At 30.2% G+C, this 20,691-nt stretch overlaps 3 protein-coding genes and 1 non-coding gene across 4 annotated transcripts; all 4 read right to left on the bottom strand.

Moving 5' to 3' along the window:
* Positions 1-751: 751 nt before the first annotated feature.
* Positions 752-1,249, bottom strand: LOC124918808 (transcriptional regulator SUPERMAN-like). The gene has a single exon (XM_047458862.1). It carries the CDS (start codon positions 1,247-1,249, stop codon positions 752-754), a length of 498 nt encoding a protein of 165 aa, XP_047314818.1.
* Positions 1,250-3,103: 1,854 nt separating this feature from the next.
* On the bottom strand, positions 3,104-3,175 carry TRNAG-UCC. Its single transcript has one exon. It is a non-coding gene; the product is annotated as a tRNA-Gly (tRNA).
* Positions 3,176-15,562: 12,387 nt separating this feature from the next.
* LOC124920896 (serine/threonine-protein kinase BLUS1) lies at positions 15,563-17,373 on the bottom strand. Its single transcript, XM_047461474.1, has one exon. It carries the CDS (start codon positions 17,287-17,289, stop codon positions 15,688-15,690), a length of 1,602 nt encoding a protein of 533 aa, XP_047317430.1. The 5' UTR covers positions 17,290-17,373; the 3' UTR covers positions 15,563-15,687.
* Positions 17,374-17,539: 166 nt separating this feature from the next.
* Positions 17,540-20,579, bottom strand: LOC124920895. Its single transcript, XM_047461473.1, has 2 exons — positions 19,672-20,579; positions 17,540-19,635 (listed from the first exon to the last, which is right to left on the bottom strand). The coding sequence occupies exons 1-2, from the start codon at positions 20,419-20,421 to the stop codon at positions 17,581-17,583; spliced, it is 2,805 nt and encodes a 934-aa protein (XP_047317429.1). The 5' UTR covers positions 20,422-20,579; the 3' UTR covers positions 17,540-17,580.
* Between the last annotated feature and the right edge of the window lie 112 nt (positions 20,580-20,691).

Here is a 20,691-nt window from a genome sequence, read left to right as displayed (position 1 = left end):
TATTTTAGTATTTTAATTAATAATTTATAGATAAAATAATATTAACATAAATAAAAATAGAGTTTTTAAAACCTGAAAATTCAAAAAAAATCCAAGAAAAATGGTATAATAAATTAATACAATGCTTAATATCATAATACGAGGCATAATACATTAATGTTTTTGTCACATCTCATTTGTTACTCACTTTGTTCTAAAATAAATATCATATAGTTTTATATAATTTAATAAAGTAATTAAAATGATAAAATAATTTGTAAGAAATCAAATATCATAGTTCATTTTTTTCTTTAGACATCTTCCAATCTTAAAATAATAATTAAACTTAATAACAATCAATCTTATCTATAATAATGTTAAATGCTTGGGAAATTGGAACTTGTTTCCAAAGTCCAAATCTAAGCCTTAATTCAATCATCATCTTACTTAATAAACATATATAATGAAGAATGGAAACATATTCTAGGGTTATTTATAAAATATAAAAAATACTAACAACTAATCAAAGTAAGACTCTCTATCATTAAATTAATGGTGACGAGTCTCTCCTCTGAATTTTTGTAATAAATAAATAGCTAGAACAACCCAAATACAACATAGATTTATCATAAATTATATAGGGTATAATAATATAGCTTAATTTCTGCAACATGCATGAAAGTACGACCTAATTAGTTATATTAAAAAACATATAGCTTAGAATATATAGATACTACCAACAATGAAGCAGCTAGCTAGCTTCATGTTCGAACTAGTTAGTATCATTGTATCCCAGTCGAAGCTCCAAATCCAACGCTGGTTCATCCTTTGAATCTCTAACCGAACCCATATTCTCCAAATCCAATCCAGCTAATTTCATTTTCCCCCTCTTATTGTAAACCTCATCAATATTATCCTCGCGAAAAAGGACTCTTGTTGTCGTGGCACAAGACTTCATCTTTTCCAAATTCGCCGGCCCCCCACAATTGACTGTATTATGCGTCCAGTAAATATTAGGGTTTGGGGGATGATGATGATGATGATTAGGGTTAGGGTTAGGACTAGTAGGGGTTATGTTAAGGTTGATGAGGAAATTAGGAAATTGATCTGATGTTGAAGAGGAGGGAGGAGGAGAGAGATGATGTCTGAGCTTAGCTCTGTCTCTTCTGTGGACATTCATATGACCTCCCAATGCTTGAGCAGATCGAAACTCTCTTTTGCAAAAGCTACAACTGTATGCTCTTGGTGGCCATGAGAAACCAATACTCATCTCATTCCGACATTCACACACTTTCTTGTTTTTCTCTCTCATCAATCCTTCTTCTTCTTCTTGTTTCAAATATGAGAAAACAGATCCTAGGTCCGTCCAAACAATATAAGGAGACAAAAAATTAAGAAAGATGACATCCAATTCTTAAGGTCAGGTCAGGGCAGGGCAGGGCAGGAAAGACCATGAGGATTGGTTTTATATCAGCTGCTGCAACAGAGATGATCATGAATATGGGTCATAGTTTACTAAAACTGGAACTTAGTTAGTAGACAGCTCATACCTTTTTGCTATATCTGGATTCAGACTTTACCATTTGAAAAGAACTAAAAAAAATGCAAAGGAAACATATTACAAGTCACAACTCCTAAATTGGTGATTACCTCTTATCAACTTAGAGCTTGCTTAAAATAAATTATGTATTTGCTACACAAGAAAAGTAATTATGTTAATCACAACCTGTAAATATTTGCTTAATCAAATATTATTTTACTTTCCTCTCTACTATAACATAACTCAATATATTAACTAAAATATTTTTTAAGTTTTTTTATAAAAAAAATTAACATCTTCTCAAAATTACCATTTATCATTACTTTTTAAATAATACAGATTATTCAAAACACCTAAATCTGAAGGGACCGGATCTGCTGTCCTACGACATGTCTCAACGTCTGTTTCATTCTTTAAAACACTTTAAAATCATATAAAAAAGAACTTTTCATCAAGAGAGAGAATAATTTTAAAGTGTTTTAAAGAATGAGACAAACATTGAAACATGTTGTGGACAGCAAATCCGACCCCATATCTGAACGAGTCCAAACTTTATTTTATATTAGTTTTTTTTTTATTTTACCCAAAAACTCAAACATTTTATCTACCATCTTTTCATCAATCAAATCTTTCTTTTAAATATATAAAATACTAAAATACCCGGATTATAAGTATTTTATTATTTAAGGGAAATTATGTAAATAACCCTTTTAAAAACTAGTTTTTGTAATATTTACACTTAACAAGGTTTTTCTATAAAAAAAAAAAAAAAGTGATTTTATCCACCCAAATAACCAACATCATATTACTACCTCTCAAGCCAAATTTAATTAAAAAAACAAATAAATATTTAAAGCTGATAGCTAGCTAGTTAGCAAAGCAGTGAGATTCTGCAAACAAAGGAATTTGAAGTAGTCTAGCAAGATTTGTGATTGCCATTTTCCTTGAGAAAAGGTAGATCGAGTGAGTTGGTTCAGAAAAAACCAGACAGCCAAAAGATCCTTCCACATCTGTCTCAGATTTTGTCAATTAATTAATTAATTATATTATTTGTCAAATATTGGATACAGCACAAAAGCAACTTTCTTCTTCTTTATATGGGTTGTTGATTCTCCAAGGTTGTGTTTCTGAAGCTGCAGAGATTTCCTCTACGAGGATAATTCTATCAATTACAACAGTAGATAATGTCGTTTCAAAAATTTAAGGTTAGATTTCTTGAAGTGGAGATATCATCATGAATTCAATTGTTAGACGGGAAAATAACAAGTCAGAACAATCAATGACTTTAATTTAATTTATTGAATTTAATTTCCATTTTTGTGTGTTTCAAAAAAGAAGAGATAAGAAAGGTTAATTATGATATGGAGCTTTATTTATTTTGTATTTGTTTTTTCTGGGCTTAGCAGTTAGCTAGCTATCTAGCTTCTTCATCATTCTGTTTTGATAGATATTCATGAGAATCATCCCCTTTAATTAAGCCTTGTGTTTGATCTGAATTATAATTTATAAGCAATTTACTTTTTGTGTCGCTTATTATTCGCCGCCAATTATACGTCAGTAATGCCTTTTGTTGGAGTAAAAAATTGCGTCTGCCGGGAGTCGAACCCGGGTCTATTGCTTGGAAGGCAATTATCCTAACCGTTGGACTACAAACGCTTTTGTTTGAATATATTAAAATAGTATACAAATTTAACTAAACAGTTTCCCTCCTCACCATTTATCCTAAAATTTAAACAAAATAAAAATATATATAATAAAGGAGTTTTTATAGATCGATGCAAACACACCGTTCATAAAAAGCAAAGTAAATTATCTCTGTTAATTAATTTATATATAAAATTTTATATTTTTTATCTTATCATTTATTTATATATAAATATTTATATTTTTTATATAAAAATTATATAAGGTATAAGTTATATAGAAATATAAATTATAAAGAGATATAAATAGTATATAGGATAGTATAAGTTGTATATATAAATTATATTCGCTCTTCTAGCTTAGTGGCATCAAAATGTGGATATACTTAGTCTCCTTGAGAATCTGGGTTCGAGTCCGTCTGACCATAAGTTTGCGCCTAAATAAATGGTTAAGTGTGTTTGCGGGTTATTTGCTTAACCTGCGGGGATTAGTCGCATTTTATATGAGAATCGGAACCCAGAATTCTCAACAAAAAAAAAGTTGTATAGAATATTGTTGTTTGATTTTAATTGTAAAATATAATTTATAGTTTTGTGTTTGGTATCGTAGTCTCGGTCTAGAGTTACACGCTCCGCTCTGTGCGCTTCGTTAGACTCAAGGAAGTGTAATGTGTAAATGAAGAGAATAGAATAGAAGGGATGAAGTCCACTCTAGCCTAGTCTATATCCATAGCTGATGCAACTACATATTGATGCTTTTGAATCATCTACTCGCATGTTCTAACTACATATTGATGCTTTTGAATCATCTACTCGCATGTTCTAAGAGATTGAAACTTGATAATTTTCACTTAAAAATGGGAATGAGAGAGAGTTTGGTGTCATCTAAAGTATGATTTCAAAAAATATTTGTGGAGACTTGTGAACAAAATATATATAAACAAAGGAGTTGATCAATTGTCAATCCGGCCAGAAACTTGTTCAAAAATACTGTAATTAAAGTAACATAGGAGTTTGTAGCTCCCGCTGTCGTGGTACAGCTGTGGACAATTACGACGGAAGAGATAAGAAATAAGAAAGAAAGATGTTAGACTATCTTACTACTCAAAAACGAAATCAACTTTTAAAAGCCATATAAATAGATAATAGAAAATTTGAGAAAATGTTCGTGTTCATATTATTTATGTTCCTCTTGGTTTTGAAGTCGTAGCTTGCTGCTCGTTAATATTTCTATTTCCCGAATGTCATCGGTACTGTTAATTTTCCCGCTATTCTTGTAATTGTCACATGTAATCCGCACAAGTGTGTCCGTCCCTGAATAGACGAGAAAGAAATGATTTTTCTAAAAAAAAAAGTGAATTCGAATTGGATGGAAAGGAGCGATAAATTCATTGGTGCGTTGCTGGCTTAAGAGGTATTGCTATGTGTTTTTTTATCTAATGTCCCTTGAGTTGTCTATTGCGTTACCGCCGAGAATAAGTCATGTTCAAGTGGCAGTGGTTTATCCTGCAGCGGATGTCAGCGGGTTCGTGCCTGCTTATATCTAAATTCTAATTTAGAAACTTTTCAAATCAATAATCATTTATCAAGTGTCTGCTTATATCTAAATTCTACTTTACTAACTTTTCAAATCAATAATCATTTATCAATAGATTTAGTTATCGCTTCACGAAACACTAATTACTAATTGTACCGTAGTATAAATAAATAAAAGGATGCAATCTATTTTTACTACCTCTTTGATGGTTACTTATGGCAGATGAGAAATTCGTCCTCAAGCATTGTGCTCTGACTGAAGGTGCTCCTTTGAAATTACACTTCTATATTTTAAATAATTAAAATAAAAATATGAATTTAAAATTATTTGTATATAATGAATATTTAATTATTATTATTATTATTTTAATTTATTTATTATTATAACTTATTTTAATATTATAATTATTATATTTAATAACTAATGTAATTTTAATTATAATATAAAAATTAATTATAATATAAATTATAAATTATAATTATTTAATTTAAAAATTATAATAAAATAAATATAAAACAAAAATAATATATATAATAAACAATATTATTTATAATCTAATTAATGTATAAAAAATTGTAATAATAATAATTAATAAAATTATCAATATAAAATAAATATATATTTTTAATTATAATATTGAACTATTTAAAAAAATATATGATATTAAAATTATTAAATAATAAATAATATTAAAATTAAATAAAATATATTTAATATATTATATAATAATAAGTTGTATATAATATTAATAAAAAGTATAATAAAAAGTATAATAAAAAATAAAAAAAATTAAGTGATATTATAAGTAAAAACTAATGAACACATGGTTATATTTATATTATACTATCATATTACCTCGTACAAAATAATACCTTTATTCTCTTATCATTAAATTATATATAAATATTATATATTTTCTTTAATTGTATTTATATTTTATATATATTCTCTTATCATGTAAATATATCTTCTATATATATATATAATATTAATTTATATATAATAATACAAAATATATATATAATATATATATATATATATATTTGTTTTTCATTTTTATTTTTAATTAAAAAGAATTAAAATTCAATTTTTTTTATTTTATAAAATAAACACTTTTTTATCTATATATCAAAATCAAAGTTCACTCTCTATTTTTTTTTTTCAAAGTCAAGTCAATTATTTTTCCTAATTAATTTATTTATAAACTTATTTTCTATGAACGTTTAATTAAATATATTGGTATTGGAGGTGGGTTGTTGGGCTTACACGTAGAATAGGTGATAAAGTGTCTTTTGGTAAAAAAAAAATAGTATTTATATTACACGTCGGGTCTTGTTTGGTAATGAATTGGTTTATTTAAAAGTGTCATGATTGAAGACTTAAAAAATATTATTTTTTGAAAAAAGACAATATATATTAAAAATAAAAAAATAAATCATTTAAGTACCATGAAAAAACATAACAATGATTAATATATAATAAAAAAATAAAAAATAATAGTTTAAATAGATAAAAAATATATATATATTTAATTATATTAAATTATTTAAATAACCTTAACCAATCAATATAATTGCAAATATTTTTTCATCAAACAAAGTCTAAAATAAAAATATATACATAAAATAGAAATCCCCTCAAATTTAGTGGATGAAGTTTGATTATCTATAGTTAAAAAGTTGAAAATCACATATTTATTATTTTAAATTACTTTAAAAAAATTAAAAAAATCAAAAATTTAAAATCCTAACTCAATAACCTTTCAATTAACAATATCATAAAAATAAGTGAGTAAAGTAATATTTAAAAGAAATATTTAAGGATTCCTTAATTTATCTATAAATATGTAAAAGAATATATCTAAATATTTAAGGATTCCTTAATTTATCTATAAATATGTAAGGTAGTTAAAGTCCAAATAATATTTTGAAATTCCTAATCACCTTCTATCTATAAATTTAGCCAAAAAGAGAGAGATTTAGAGGATTGAGAGATAAAAAGACAATGACGAAGATTACGCAATCGGTAGGGGATGAAAAAAGAGCTAATAGGCTTCAACTATGGAACGAACTAGATAGAGAATTCTTAAAGTCATTTTTAAACGATATAGACATCGGAAAAGTCGAAGTATATGTCGGTGTTGATTCGTCGTTCTTTGAAACTACTCAAGAGAATAATTACGGTGGTGGCCACAATAATTTATTCAGTTATAGACAAAAGTTTTTGAGAAGTTATTCATTGGGGAAAGATGAGAAGAAAACAAAAACGCAGAAGGTGAAGAATTGGATTAAACAGCAAAGAAATTTCTTATTAGTTAAAAAGAAATAATTAATTGAAATATTGTAATTTGTGACGTGAATAATTGGAAGTAAAATTAGAAATATTTATTAATTAGATTTATTTATTCTTTATTGTGTTCTTCTATAATATCTTAAATGTATAAGTTATATTTTTTTTTATTGAAGTTGAAAACCCTAATATATAGTTATCCGTTTAATTGAAGTTTTTAATTTTTTTATTTATGAGCTGATTCAAAATTTTGTTTTCTTTTACCTTTGCTTATGTAGTAATAAATAATTTAGTTGCTTGTATGGTCAATAAAATTAAGGGCGTTCAATATTTGTTTTGAACTAATATTTGACCGAATTCGAATTAAACCGAATTCGAATTAAACCGAATTCGAATTTTATTTTCGATTTTCGAATCGAATTTCAAACCAATTCGAATTAAAATACGATTTTTGAATTGGTTTTCGAGTTTGAGTTTAAACTCGAAAACTAAACCAAAACCGAATTCATTTTTTATTATTTATTTTTCCAAACTTAACTTAAGAAAAATTTCAAAATAATCAAATTAAAATATTTTGAATTCAAAATTTAATAATAAAAGAAAAATAGTGGTACAATTTATTTTGAGTAAAAAAATCGAATTCAGTTATAAGAATATCAAATTTAAATTCGGTTCGATTTAATTAAAATTTATTCGGTTCAGTTTTCGAATTGGCTAAAAAAATGAAAATTCAAATAAACCGAACAGAAAAACTCGAATAATCTGAAAACCGAACCGATACACCCCTAAATAAAATTACATTAACTAGGTCAGTTTTAATTGGGTTAATAAAACATCAAATCTAACCCAATAAAAATATATTACATACATGCCTTTATTTTTAGCTATACCTCTTTCTAATTTAAAAAAAAAAATTGAATACATGAGCTTATTTAATGTTGGGTTATTTATGGTTTCTATTTATTTTTAGAAAAATATTGTTTTGATTAGAAAATAAATTATTTTAACTTATAAGTTTTAAAATAAGTAAACTTATCGTTATTAATTATTTTATCTTAGTTTTTATGATTTTTTTTTAGTTTTCATTACAAATATTTAAATAAATATATTATATTTATTTTAAAAAAATATATTATATTTATTTAAAAAAAAAATACAATTATATGAAGTAATTTAAATTTGTTTAAATAAATATAAAAATATTTTAATAATAAAAGTTAAATTTTATATTTAATATGTATAAATTTTAAATATGTTGACCAAATAAAAAAAATTGTGTTGATATAAATAAAATATATTATATTATGTAATAAAAATAAAATGTATTTTAGATATGTAATTTTTTTGGGGAAAAATTAGATATGTAATTTTATATTTAGTTATAAAATAAGTAATTTTTTTATTGGTATATTTATAGGGAGAGAATAAATAAGTCTATATTTATATTTATTTATAATTAAAAAAATTTTATTTATATATTTCTCTATTTTATTTTTCTCACATCTTTTTTCTTAATATACTTTATTAAAGGGATAAATAAATTTATTTTATACTTATTTTTAATTTTTATATAAATATCATATAATAATTTAAAATATATAATATTTTAATTAATAAATTAATAAGTGTGATAGATAAAAAAAATGATATTCAAAATTATGTTAAAATTATTTAAATAACTTCAACCAATCAGTGTTATTTTAAATAATTTTTCATCCAAAAAAATCTAAATTAAAAAGATATTTAATATATACATAAAATAAAAATCCCCTAAAATTTAGTGGATGAAGTTGAGATTAATTTGATCATCCACCGTTGAAAAAATTGAAAATCACGGATTTAATATCTCAAATCAATAACCTTTTAATTAAAAATATCTTATAAAAAAAAAGTTGGTAAAGTAATACTTGAAAATATATATCTAAATATTTAATAATTCCTTAATTTATCTATAAATATGCAAGGTAGTTAAAGTCCAAATAATATTTTGAAATCCCTAATCACCTTTTATCTATAAATTTAGCCAAAGAGAGATTTAGAGGGATTGAGAGATAAAAAAAAAGAAAAAAAGAAGACAATGACAACAATAGTGAAGATTGCGCAATCGGTAGGGGATGAAAAAAGAGCTAATAGGCTTCAACTATGGAACGAACTAGATAGGGAATTCTTGAGGTCGTTTTTAAACGATATAGACATCGGAAAAGTCGAAGTATATGTCGGTGTTGATTCGTGGTTCTGTGAAACTATTCGAGAGAATAATTACGGTGGTGGCCACAATAATTTATTCAGTTATAGACAAAAGTTTTTGAAAAGTTATTCATTGGAGAAAGATGAGAAGAAAACAAAAACGCAGAAGGTGAAGAATTGGATTAAACGACAAAGAAATTTCGTATTAATTAAGAAGAAACAAAATTAGTAACATGTTTGAAGGGTTGGAAGTAGAATTAGAATATCAACTCTATAGATTTATTAATTAGATTTATGTATTCTTTATTGTGTTCTTCTATAATATCTTAATTTTTTTTATTGAAGTTGAAACCCTACTATTTAACTGTTTAATTGAGGTTTTCAATTTTTTTTATTTATAAGCTGATTCAAAATTTTGTTTTCTTTTACCGTTTATTGTGTTTGTCAATAAAAATTTGTTTTCTTTTTCGTTGCTGCTCGTGTGGTCAATAAAATTGTATTAATTAGGTCAGTCAAATTCATAGAATATATTTTAATTGTGTTAATAAAACATCAAAACTAACCCAATAAAAAATATATTACATACATGCACTTATTTTTAGCTATACCTCTTTCTAATTAAAAAAAAATGTTTATACGAACTTATTTAATGTTGGGTTATTTATGATTCTATTGATTTTTAGAAAAAAATAAGTTATTTTAACCTATAAGTTTTACAATAATTAAACTTATAATTATCACTTGAACTTATTTTAACTTGAGTTTCTTATGATATTTTTGTAGTTTTATAGAAAATATTTAATTTGTAGGCAAAATAAGAATTAAAAGATGAGTTTTCATTACAAATATTAAAAAACAATATTATATTTATTTTTAAAAAATACAATTATACGAAGTAATTTAAATTTATTTAAATAATAAATAAATAATTAATTAATAAAAAAATCAAATTTTATATTTAATATGTATAAATTTTAAATATGTTGGCAAAATAAGAATTAAAATATTGTAAATAAAGAAAGGCAAGACAAATATAAACGTGTATCTAATATTATTTATTGATATTATCAATATTATAATATTAATGAATTTTATAATGAGGAGTGATAGAGTAAGAGAATTTAGTGAGGGAATTTGGTGAGGGAATGACGTGGCATCACCTTCTCATTGGTTGAAAAATGTAAAAGTGAGAGGAAAGAGAGAAATTATTTGATTTTTTCAACGAATAAGATTATGCCACATCATTCCCTCACCAAATTCCCTCACCAAATTCCCTCACCTAATCATTTCTCTTTTATAATATTGATGAATTGAATCAATTACAATATAATTGAATTATCTTATTTATAACTAATTAATTTAAAATAAATAAATAAATAAAAATAAGCAAAGATCGGAAGAAGTCTTTGAATAATAATAGGAGTAAAAATAGGAAAAATAATTATGTTGTTGTATGGATAAATACATTATATTCAGATTGAAGCCACAACTTATTATCTTTTTGAATTTTAAGAAATAAGTTTATCTTTAGAAAAATTCAATAACCAGTTGTCAGATCATATAATTATCAATCTCTGACACTACACTGCAATATTTAAACATATTCTTAATAGCAAATTATTTAAATAAGCTGTCAAGTTTAAATTTGAGGTGCATTATATGAATAATCCATGATTGGGAGTATGTTTTAAGTATCGCATTATTCGTTTGACTACTATTCAATTAGATGTGGAAGGAGTTTGTATAAACTGACATGCTCTATTAACACGACAAATGTTAAAACTGGACTAGTAAGTGTCAAATATTGAAAAACTCCAATAAGGGGCGGCGGAGCCAGTAAGAATTGCAACTGGGCTGTAGCCCGGAGGGACTTATGTCCTTATTAAACTTACTTTATTAATTTCTACACAATAGGCCGAGGCCCACATACTTAATAAATATATTATAATATATATATATATATTTACTTATCTGTAGATATATTTAACTAAATATGTCTATAGATATATTTAGCTAAATATGTCTCAAATCTAGCTAATATATTCTATAATATATTTATTATATTTAAATAATTTAAATCTAATTTATTAATTTTTAAATAAATAGATAAAAAATTATATTAATATATTATATAATATATAATATATTTATTCATAATTAAAAAATAATAATTTATTAATTTATAAATAAATAACCCACTGAATAATATATAATCTATCACTTCCAAATTAAAAAACATCTAACTTATTCTTCCTAATTAAATTTAAACTATATATAATTTATTCAGTTTAACTAAAAAAATATATCCCTAACAATAATAGTTACTTTAAAAATTTGAAATTTTTTCTCACTAGTTATTAAATCTCTATAATTTGCAAACTTTATTTCTTAAAGATTGCCTTTATATATATATATATAATGCTGCTTAATTTTTAAAGTGTCCGGATTGCTGGGTCAAGTGCTGTGGTTAATTTGGATACTTGGGTCGGATTATGGGTTGACCCGCCTTTAAATTTAAAACGGTTAAATATAAAAATAAAAACGTAAGAGGTATGTTTCGAACTTGCAACATAACAAAACAAATACAACTTTTTAACCAACTAGGCTACTAAAACTTTATATTTTAAATTCAACACCAAATTTGATAAACGTGGGACGTTTTAATATTAATATAAGTTCAACTTTTTAACTAACTAATATATAATGATGTTGAGTAAATGGATACTTGGGTCGGATTGTGGGTTGACCCATCCATAAACTTAAAACGGTTAAAAATAAAATTAAAAATGTTATCCGTAATTTTTTTTCACGGTTTTTTATAATATTACTCGTGAAAATGCACGGGCTAAATGCTAGTGCGTATTAATTGTATTGTTTTGCTCATCGACGTTGAAAATGAGATCTTTATGTCTTTTCTTTCGAATATGACGACTATTATCAATATTATTACATTTTCTTCAAAACGTAATACCGAGTTACATTCAACTCAAACTAATGAAATTGCTCGTTCTATTGTTGATGGTGAACGTGAGATTGGACGATGAACTAATGTCATCCTTTGTTTCGTTGTGTGCTTAACGATTCATATTTTTTAATATATCATGGACTATTAAAAAAAATTGTTATATATATTAGTTTTTGTGAAAATATTTTTAGCCCGGGTAGACTTAAAATTATGGCTTCGCCCCTGGCTTCAATAGTACTTCTGTAAATTATAGGATCAAAAAGTAGATCAACATCATGTCGAGAGAGATGAACCTAAAGCCATAGGAGTATGGAGTAGCTTGCCATTAAGCATAACAACACTTGTAAGAATATCATCAGGGCCGGCCCTGGGGCAAGCCCAGTAAGCCCCCGGGCTAGGGCAGCCAATTCCCCAAGGCAGCCCATTTATTAAAATAAAGAAGAAATTTTTAGTATTTTTTAAACATAAATAGATCTAGCTAGTGATTTAGAATGTAAAAAAAATTTAGTTATAATCTTACCACAAGTTTTTTTTTATCATTTTTTTAACCGTCAAAATTGACATTTTTTTAGGCTAGGGCAGCCCAAAACTCGGGGCCGGCACTGAATATCATTAATGTACTTTGTCTGAGATAGAAATAATCCTAAGTTAGTGCGTGTTGCTTCTATTTTTAAAAAGTGTTCTATCTAACCAAGATCTTTTATTGGAAATGCTTCACCTAGACATTTAATTATTGTAGAGATATGAGTTGTAGAGTTACCTATAAAGACAATATCATCAACATATACGAGAATGTGTGAAATAATATCACTAGAGTGAAATAAGAATAAAGACATATCTAATTTGGTTTTAATGAAACCTTGATAAAGTAGTGTAGCTCGGAATTAGGCATGGAAAATTTTCGGGTTTTAGGAGACCCAAACCATACCCGAACTGAACCAGACCCAATTTTGCCACGAAAAAAATGAATATTTAAATTATCCGAAATATCGGTTCGGAACCGATGGGTAACCGACCCGAACCGGACCCAATTTTTTAAAACAATTTATTTTTTACTTATTTAACTAATTTTAAACCTTAATATATTTTTAAATTTTACACAGGTTTTAAAATTATTTAATAAAAGAATTGTAAATATTACATTAAATCAAATAAAACAAACAGTAATATATATATATATAATATTTTTTTTAAAAAATCACATTTACTCTGACCTCCTCTTCCTCTCCCTCTTATTCTCTCTCATTTTCGGTTTTTGTCTTCCATTTTCCTCATTTTCTCGTTTGGTAGGTATTGAATATTACCGAAACTCTATACTGGAATTAGGTGATTTAGTTTCCATCAATAGAATAGTTGTAGCATGTATGAATGGAAACGGAACAGTAGAACCGAACAGTGAAAACAAAAAAAATATTTTTAATTATTTTTCGGGTACCCGGAACCGAACCGGACCCAAACCGGAACCGATCATTTCTGACCCGAAATTACCTGAAACCGAAAAGCAAACAAAAAACCTGAACCGATCGGTTGGGTTCCTTCGGGTACCCGACCCGTCGGGGCTAAAATACCATGTCTACTCGAAATGTAGCATACAAAGTCTGAGGGGCTTGTTTGAGGCCATAAATAGCTTTATGAAGACGACATACATGATTAGGAAATTATTGATAGATAAAGCCCGGAGGTTGTGTCATGTAGACTTATTCATCAAGTGTACCATAAAAAATGCATTAATCACATCTAACTGATGAATCGGCCACCCACGAGTGACTACAAGAGTTAAAACAATGTGAATCTGTGTTAGTTTGACCAATAGACTGAATATTTCTACATAATCAATAATAGGTTGTTGATGAAATCCTTTAGCAACAAGTCATACTTTATGTCGTTCAATGGAACTATTAATTTTGTGTTTGATTTTGAAAACCTATTTGCACATGACAATATTTTGTTGTGACGAGTGAGGAACAAGTGATCATGTTTGATAATGGATGAGTGCATTGAATTCAGAAGTCATAGCAGAACGCCATGCTGGACCTTTATGGGCAGTAGTATAACATTTTGGTTATAAAGCGGGAATATTAGTAGTAAAGTTAGCAGTGGGAACATTAGTTCGAGATCGAGCACTAGTTATCATAGGATGAGTTGAACATCGAGGCGCTTCTTGTGTTGATGAGGTTCTGACAACATCTTCCATTGGCTCGGGCTGAGTAGTTATATGCTCAATGGGCTCAACATTATTAATGGTTATGGGATTAACTTGTGTATTGGAAATAGATAGTGGCTGTTTTAGGATTTGAGTGCAAGGGAGATCAATTATATCTCAACCGAGTTTGGAATAATTGTTGGTGTATTAATCATATTTTGTGTTGATGTTGATGTGGGGAGTGACATTGAGAAGATTGTTTCATTGAAAGTGACATGTCGAGAGATATGAAGATCTGATTTGTTGGAATATATAAACATTTATATACTTTGTGAGAAGAGCTATAACCAAGAAATAAACATTGAACTGATCTGAAATCTAGTTTGTGTTGATTATATGGTTGTGTAAGAGGGTAACATGAACAACCGAAAGTTTTTAGTGTTGTATAATCGGGTAGTTTATTGAATGAAATTTCAAACGGAGATTTACACTCTAAAATTGGTGTCGGTAGTCTATTGATCAAATATGTGGCGGTAAAAAAAGCATCAACCCAATATGTGTGTGGTAACTTTGCATGAGCAAGTAAGGTTAGACTTGTTTCAGTTAGATTACTAACTTTTCTTTCAGCAACGCCATTTTGCTCACTAGTGTGTGGGCAAGAGAGTCGGTGTTGTATATCATGTATCTGTAATTGATTTAAGATTGCGATATTCTCCTCCCTAGTTTGCTTGTTAAATTGATTCTCAACTAAATTCTTGAATTTGGTAAAAACATTCAAGACGTTTGATTTTTGTGTGAGCGGATATAACCAAATAAATAGACTATAATCATCTACAAACAAAACAAAGTATCGATAACCATCTGAAAAAACAACTGAGGCGGGTCTCCAAACATCAGAATGTACCCAATCAAGAGAAACATGAGTTTGTGAGTTTTTCAATGTTACACGATTCACAAAAGGAGAGATTGTTTTTACATAATATCAAGATATTTATTAATATTAAGATATTTTTTATAAATAAAGATATAATATTATATATATATATATATATAAATATAAATATGACAAATAAGAAACTATATATTTTATATGATTGAGAGGGAAAATATTTATATAAAATTAATTAAAATATATATATATATATATATATATATATATATATATATATATATATATATATATATATATATATATATTATAAGAAAAAGAGAGAGCAAGCTTGAATCAAACTCTTTTATTATACGTGTGTTAGATTCATTGGGTTTGGAAAAAGAAAATTAAGCTAAAGTGATTTATCCCACTAAAAACATATTTTAAAATTAAAATAACCTGACCATATATGTTACAAAAACAAATTAATACGAGCTCATTTTATTAATATATATATATTATAATTAAGGAACTTATTCTATACTTGATTCTTTATCGAAATCATATTTTTGATCGGGTATTTGCGTCCTGACCGCCGCCAACTCCATCGCTAAATGGCCGAAATCAAATCTTTTCTCTATATCATCAAGTAGTTCTTCCTTCATCAATACTTTCTCTCTAATCACCCTTGTTTCTTCTTCCTCCTCCTCCACTCCTCCACCCAGAGCTCGGATCAACTGAATTACATACTCATTCTGTAGATCCAAGCTCTTTTTCACAACATTAAGTGTGTTCAACACTAACTCTCTTACTACCCTAGGATTCAACTTCTCCGAAACCACCCCCTGCTCTTGCTCTGGCTCTGGGTTCTTCTTCTCCTCCTCCTCTACTGAACCAGAACCAGAACCAGAACCAGATGCCTCCCAGGCTCCACTACTACTTTCCATTACTCCTTTCTCCTTAATTACGGTTTCTTCCCCACCAAATCGAACTTGTTTCACCACACTCTCATCACCTGTCTCAACAGGAAAAACAGGGTTAAGCTCGAAATCCTCCACGTTCAAATTCCACCCACTAATTCTCCTCTGTTTCCGACCAACCTCCCTTTCCCTCTCCTCTTCTTCCTCATTGTCATCACTACTTTTAATTGATCCCCCCATTCTCATTCTCTGATGTTTCAATTGCTTAAACCTGTCTTCCACACTAGGCAACCCGGTCAGCATGTTCTTCACAAGATAATTGGTACCTTTACAATTTCTGAAGAAAGAATGCTTCAGCAACTTCTCCGCGGTCGGTCTCTTTGCCGGATCTTTATCAAGACATTGCCCAACAAGATCCTTGAACGACTTTGAGAACTTCTTACCAGAACTAGAAATCTCCCCACTCTTTTCTAAATCTGAAAATCGAAACCTCTTGGTGATCTTCATGATCAGAGACTTCGACAGTGGAAGATTAGAGAGAGGCGGCCTACCATGCGCCAATTCCAAAGCCGTGATTCCAAATGACCAGATGTCAGCCTTTAAAGAATACCCATTATGAGAGTGAATCACCTCGGGCGCCATCCAATAAGGGGTCCCGGCTATGTCTGTGATCGCAAGCGAGGATGAAGAAGCCGAACCCATACGGTAAATGGATGTGGACACACCGAAATCCGCCAGTTTTACCGATCCGTCAAAGTCGACGAGGATGTTTCCGGCCTTAATGTCCCTGTGGAGATGTCCCTGGATATGGAGATAAGACAGAGCGTTTAAGGTTTCTTTAAGGACAACAGCAATGCAGGGCTCCGGCAGTCCAGTTGGAAACGAGCTGGAGATGATGGACTCTAGAGAGCCGGCGGACATGAAGGGCATGATTACCCATAGCAGGTGGTCCACTGTGAAAGAGCAGTGGGCTTTGAGGATGTTGGAATGAGAAAGAAGAGACATGGTTTTGGCCTCTTGGAGGATTGAATCCAAATCGCGAGGCGATTTGTCTAGATTAATGGCTTTGATTGCTACAATGGTTGAGTTCTTGGGTGTGCAAACCGCTTTGTAGACTGTAGCACTCATCCCGCAGCCGATTTCTTCAAGGATTCTGTAAGAAGAAGCATCCAGAGGGTAATGGTGTTTGGATTCTTGATCTGCTAGGCTAGCCATGATGAACCAGTTAGATCAGAGATATGTAATTGTTTGTGGGTTTCTAGGAAAGATTGGAGATTTATATTAGATGAAAGATTGGTATGCATGCCATCTTGATATGAGAGATAGGGAAAAGGATTTAGGCAGGATTCTTGTGAACTGTGATATGTACAGTTTTGCTTTGGGGGTTGGAAATGAGTTGATGCATGTGAAGTTACTTATTTTCAAGATAAAAATAACATCTCATACATAAATTGTTTTCATGAATAAACATGACATGCATTATAAAGTAATCTGAGCAACATTACATTATTTACTAACAGCAAAAGATAGATTATCACCTTTCTGTTTCTCATTCTTTTGTTGAAGCATGAATTCGTTGAACCTTGCTGCTTTTGCTTTGATGTTTGAGATCTTCTCTACAGTTGCATCTTTGATTTGTTTAGGCAGATAGACCTCCATGTAATCAAACCACTGTCCAAGGGTCATTTTCTCCAAATCAGGTTCTACTTCTTCTTCTGCAGCCTCAACATCCATCTGGTTTCCTTCTTCATCATCTTCTTTACCAATTTGAGAATCCTTCAAAATACATTTCTCTGCAATCACCTCATTTCTGACTATCAATGGTGGATCATCATCTACTTTTCTCTTCCTCTTTTCTCGGCCGCCACTAGTCTCCTTCTGCACAATCTCAGCTGAAACCCCTTCTTCTTCTTCTGCAGCCTCAACATCCATCTGGTTTTCTTCATCATCTTTACCAATTTGAGAATCCTTCAAACTACATTTCTCTACAATCACCTCATTTCTGATTATCAATGGTGGATCATCATCTACTTTTCCCTTCCTTCCTCGACGGCCACGAGTCTCCTTCTGCACAATCTCAGCTGAAACCCCTTCTTCTTTACCAATCTGAGAATCCTTCAAACTACATTTCTCTACAATCACCTCATTTCTGACTATCAATGGTGGATCATCATTTACTTTTTTCTTCCTTCCTCCGCGGCCACGAGTCTCTTTCTGCACAGTCGCAGCTGAAACCCCTTCTTCTTCTGCAGCCTCAACATCCATCTGGTTTCCTTCTTCATCATCTTCTTTACCAATTTGAGAATCCTTCAAAATACATTTCTCTGCAATCGCCTCATTTCTGACTATCAATGGTGGATCATCATCTACTTTTCTCTTCCTCTTTTCTCGGCCGCCACTAGTCTCCTTCTGCACAATCTCAGCTGAAACCCCTTCTTCTTCTTCTGCAGCCTCAACATCCATCTGGTTTTCTTCATCATCTTTACCAATTTGAGAATCCTTCAAACTACATTTCTCTACAATCACCTCATTTCTGATTATCAATGGTGGATCATCATCTACTTTTCCCTTCCTTCCTCGACGGCCACGAGTCTCCTTCTGCACAATCTCAGCTGAAACCCCTTCTTCTTTACCAATCTGAGAATCCTTCAAACTACATTTCTCTACAATCACCTCATTTCTGACTATCAATGGTGGATCATCATTTACTTTTTTCTTCCTTCCTCCGCGGCCACGAGTCTCTTTCTGCACAGTCGCAGCTGAAACCCCTTCTTCTTCTGCAGCCTCAACATCCCTCTGGTTTTCTTCTTCAGCATCTTCTTTACCAATTTGAGAATCCTTCAAACTACAATTCTCTACAATCGCCTCATTTCTGACTATCAATGGTGGATCAACATCTACCTTTCTCTTCCTCTTTTCTCGGCCGCCACTAGTCTCCTTCTGCACAATCTCAGCTGAAACCCCTTCTTCTTCTTCTGCAGCCTCAACATCCATCTGGTTTTCTTCATCATCTTTACCAATTTGAGAATCCTTCAAACTACATTTCTCTACAATCACCTCATTTCTGATTATCAATGGTGGATCATCATCTACTTTTCCCTTCCTTCCTCGACGGCCACGAGTCTCCTTCTGCACAATCTCAGCTGAAACCCCTTCTTCTTTACCAATCTGAGAATCCTTCAAACTACATTTCTCTACAATCACCTCATTTCTGACTATCAATGGTGGATCATCATTTACTTTTTTCTTCCTTCCTCCGCGGCCACGAGTCTCTTTCTGCACAGTCGCAGCTGAAACCCCTTCTTCTTCTGCAGCCTCAACATCCCTCTGGTTTTCTTCTTCAGCATCTTCTTTACCAATTTGAGAATCCTTCAAACTACAATTCTCTACAATCGCCTCATTTCTGACTATCAATGGTGGATCAACATCTACCTTTCTCTTCCTCTTTTCTCGGCCGCCACTAGTCTCCTTCTGCAGAATCTCAGCTGAAACCCCTTCTTCTTCTTCATCATCTTCTTTACCAATTTGAGAATTCTTCAAACTACATTTCTCTGCAATCACCTCATTTCTGACTATCAATGGTTTCTCTGCAATCACCTCATTTCTGACTATCAATGGTGGATCAACATCTACCTTTCTCTTCCTTCCTCGGCGGCCACGAGTCTCCTTCTGCACAATCTCAGCTGAAAACCCTTCTTCTTCCAACGCGGAACATACATCAACAGTGGAGCTAAGAGGAGGTAACAAACTCGACTTCGTCTTCTGTCCATTCCCAACTTCTACAACCGCATGAAAACTCTCTTGAGAATCATCAGTTTGCGCCACAACCTTCCTAGGTCTACCCCGCCGAACCTTACCTTCACCGCCAACCGCCAAACCTAACCCTAGTTCTTTCTTCCCAGCAGTCGAAGCCAACTCACCTCCTCGACGGCTCCTAACTCCCGAAATCCCTACAGAATACTGTTCCGAATCCTTTACTGCTCGCCGCCTAGGGTTTCGCCTTAGAGTACTACAACCAACATTTTGCACTTCGATCCTAACTTCGATGGAGGTAAGCTCGCCGATTTTAATCGCATCGCCATCTCCAAGCTTTATCGAGGTGCCGACATCGATAACTTCACCGTTTACAAATGTTCCATTGGAGGATCCAAGGTCGGAGAGGATCCATTCGCCGGAGACGAATTCAATTGAAAGATGTTTCGATGAAATCCCTGAGTCTTTAATTACTAATGTATTACCTCGAACGAATCTTCCGATTTTAACCACCGATCCAGGTTGGAACTCTAGGGTTTGTTTCTCTCGATTATCTTTCTCAACTATCAGCTTCAAGATAGGGCCTCCCTCCATAATAAAATTCAAATTTTCAGGTCCGAGAAAATGGTGCCTTCCAAATTCAATTTTTACAGGTCTGAGAATTCCATATATGTCCTTTTACTTTTTCTATGTATTAAACTATTATCCTATTACTTTCAAGTACGAAATTACTCTCAAACTAATAAATTACCTAAAAAGTAACCAAGATTAGATTAGTATATACTAGAGTAGAAACTCGATAAATTAATATTCGATTATTTAATAAACTCTATAAGATAATATTTTTGGCCGGTCCCGACTCAG

This window comes from Impatiens glandulifera, chromosome 1 (assembly GCF_907164915.1).
Source record: "Impatiens glandulifera chromosome 1, dImpGla2.1, whole genome shotgun sequence".
Lineage (NCBI taxonomy): Eukaryota > Viridiplantae > Streptophyta > Magnoliopsida > Ericales > Balsaminaceae > Impatiens > Impatiens glandulifera.
Note: the sequence above shows the minus strand (reverse complement) of the source record. Positions and strands in the feature narration are given on the sequence as shown.

Coding starts and splice junctions, on each gene's coding strand:
- LOC124920895 (XM_047461473.1), bottom strand. CDS start 20,421: ATGGAGGGAGGCCCTATCTTGAAGCTGATAGTTGAGAAAGATAATCGA. Junction 19,636..19,671: donor CATTGATAGTCAGAAATGAG/GTGATTGCAGAG, acceptor GTCAGAAATGAG/GTGATTGCAGAGAAATGTAG.
- LOC124918808 (XM_047458862.1), bottom strand. CDS start 1,249: ATGAGTATTGGTTTCTCATGGCCACCAAGAGCATACAGTTGTAGCTTT.
- LOC124920896 (XM_047461474.1), bottom strand. CDS start 17,289: ATGGCTAGCCTAGCAGATCAAGAATCCAAACACCATTACCCTCTGGAT.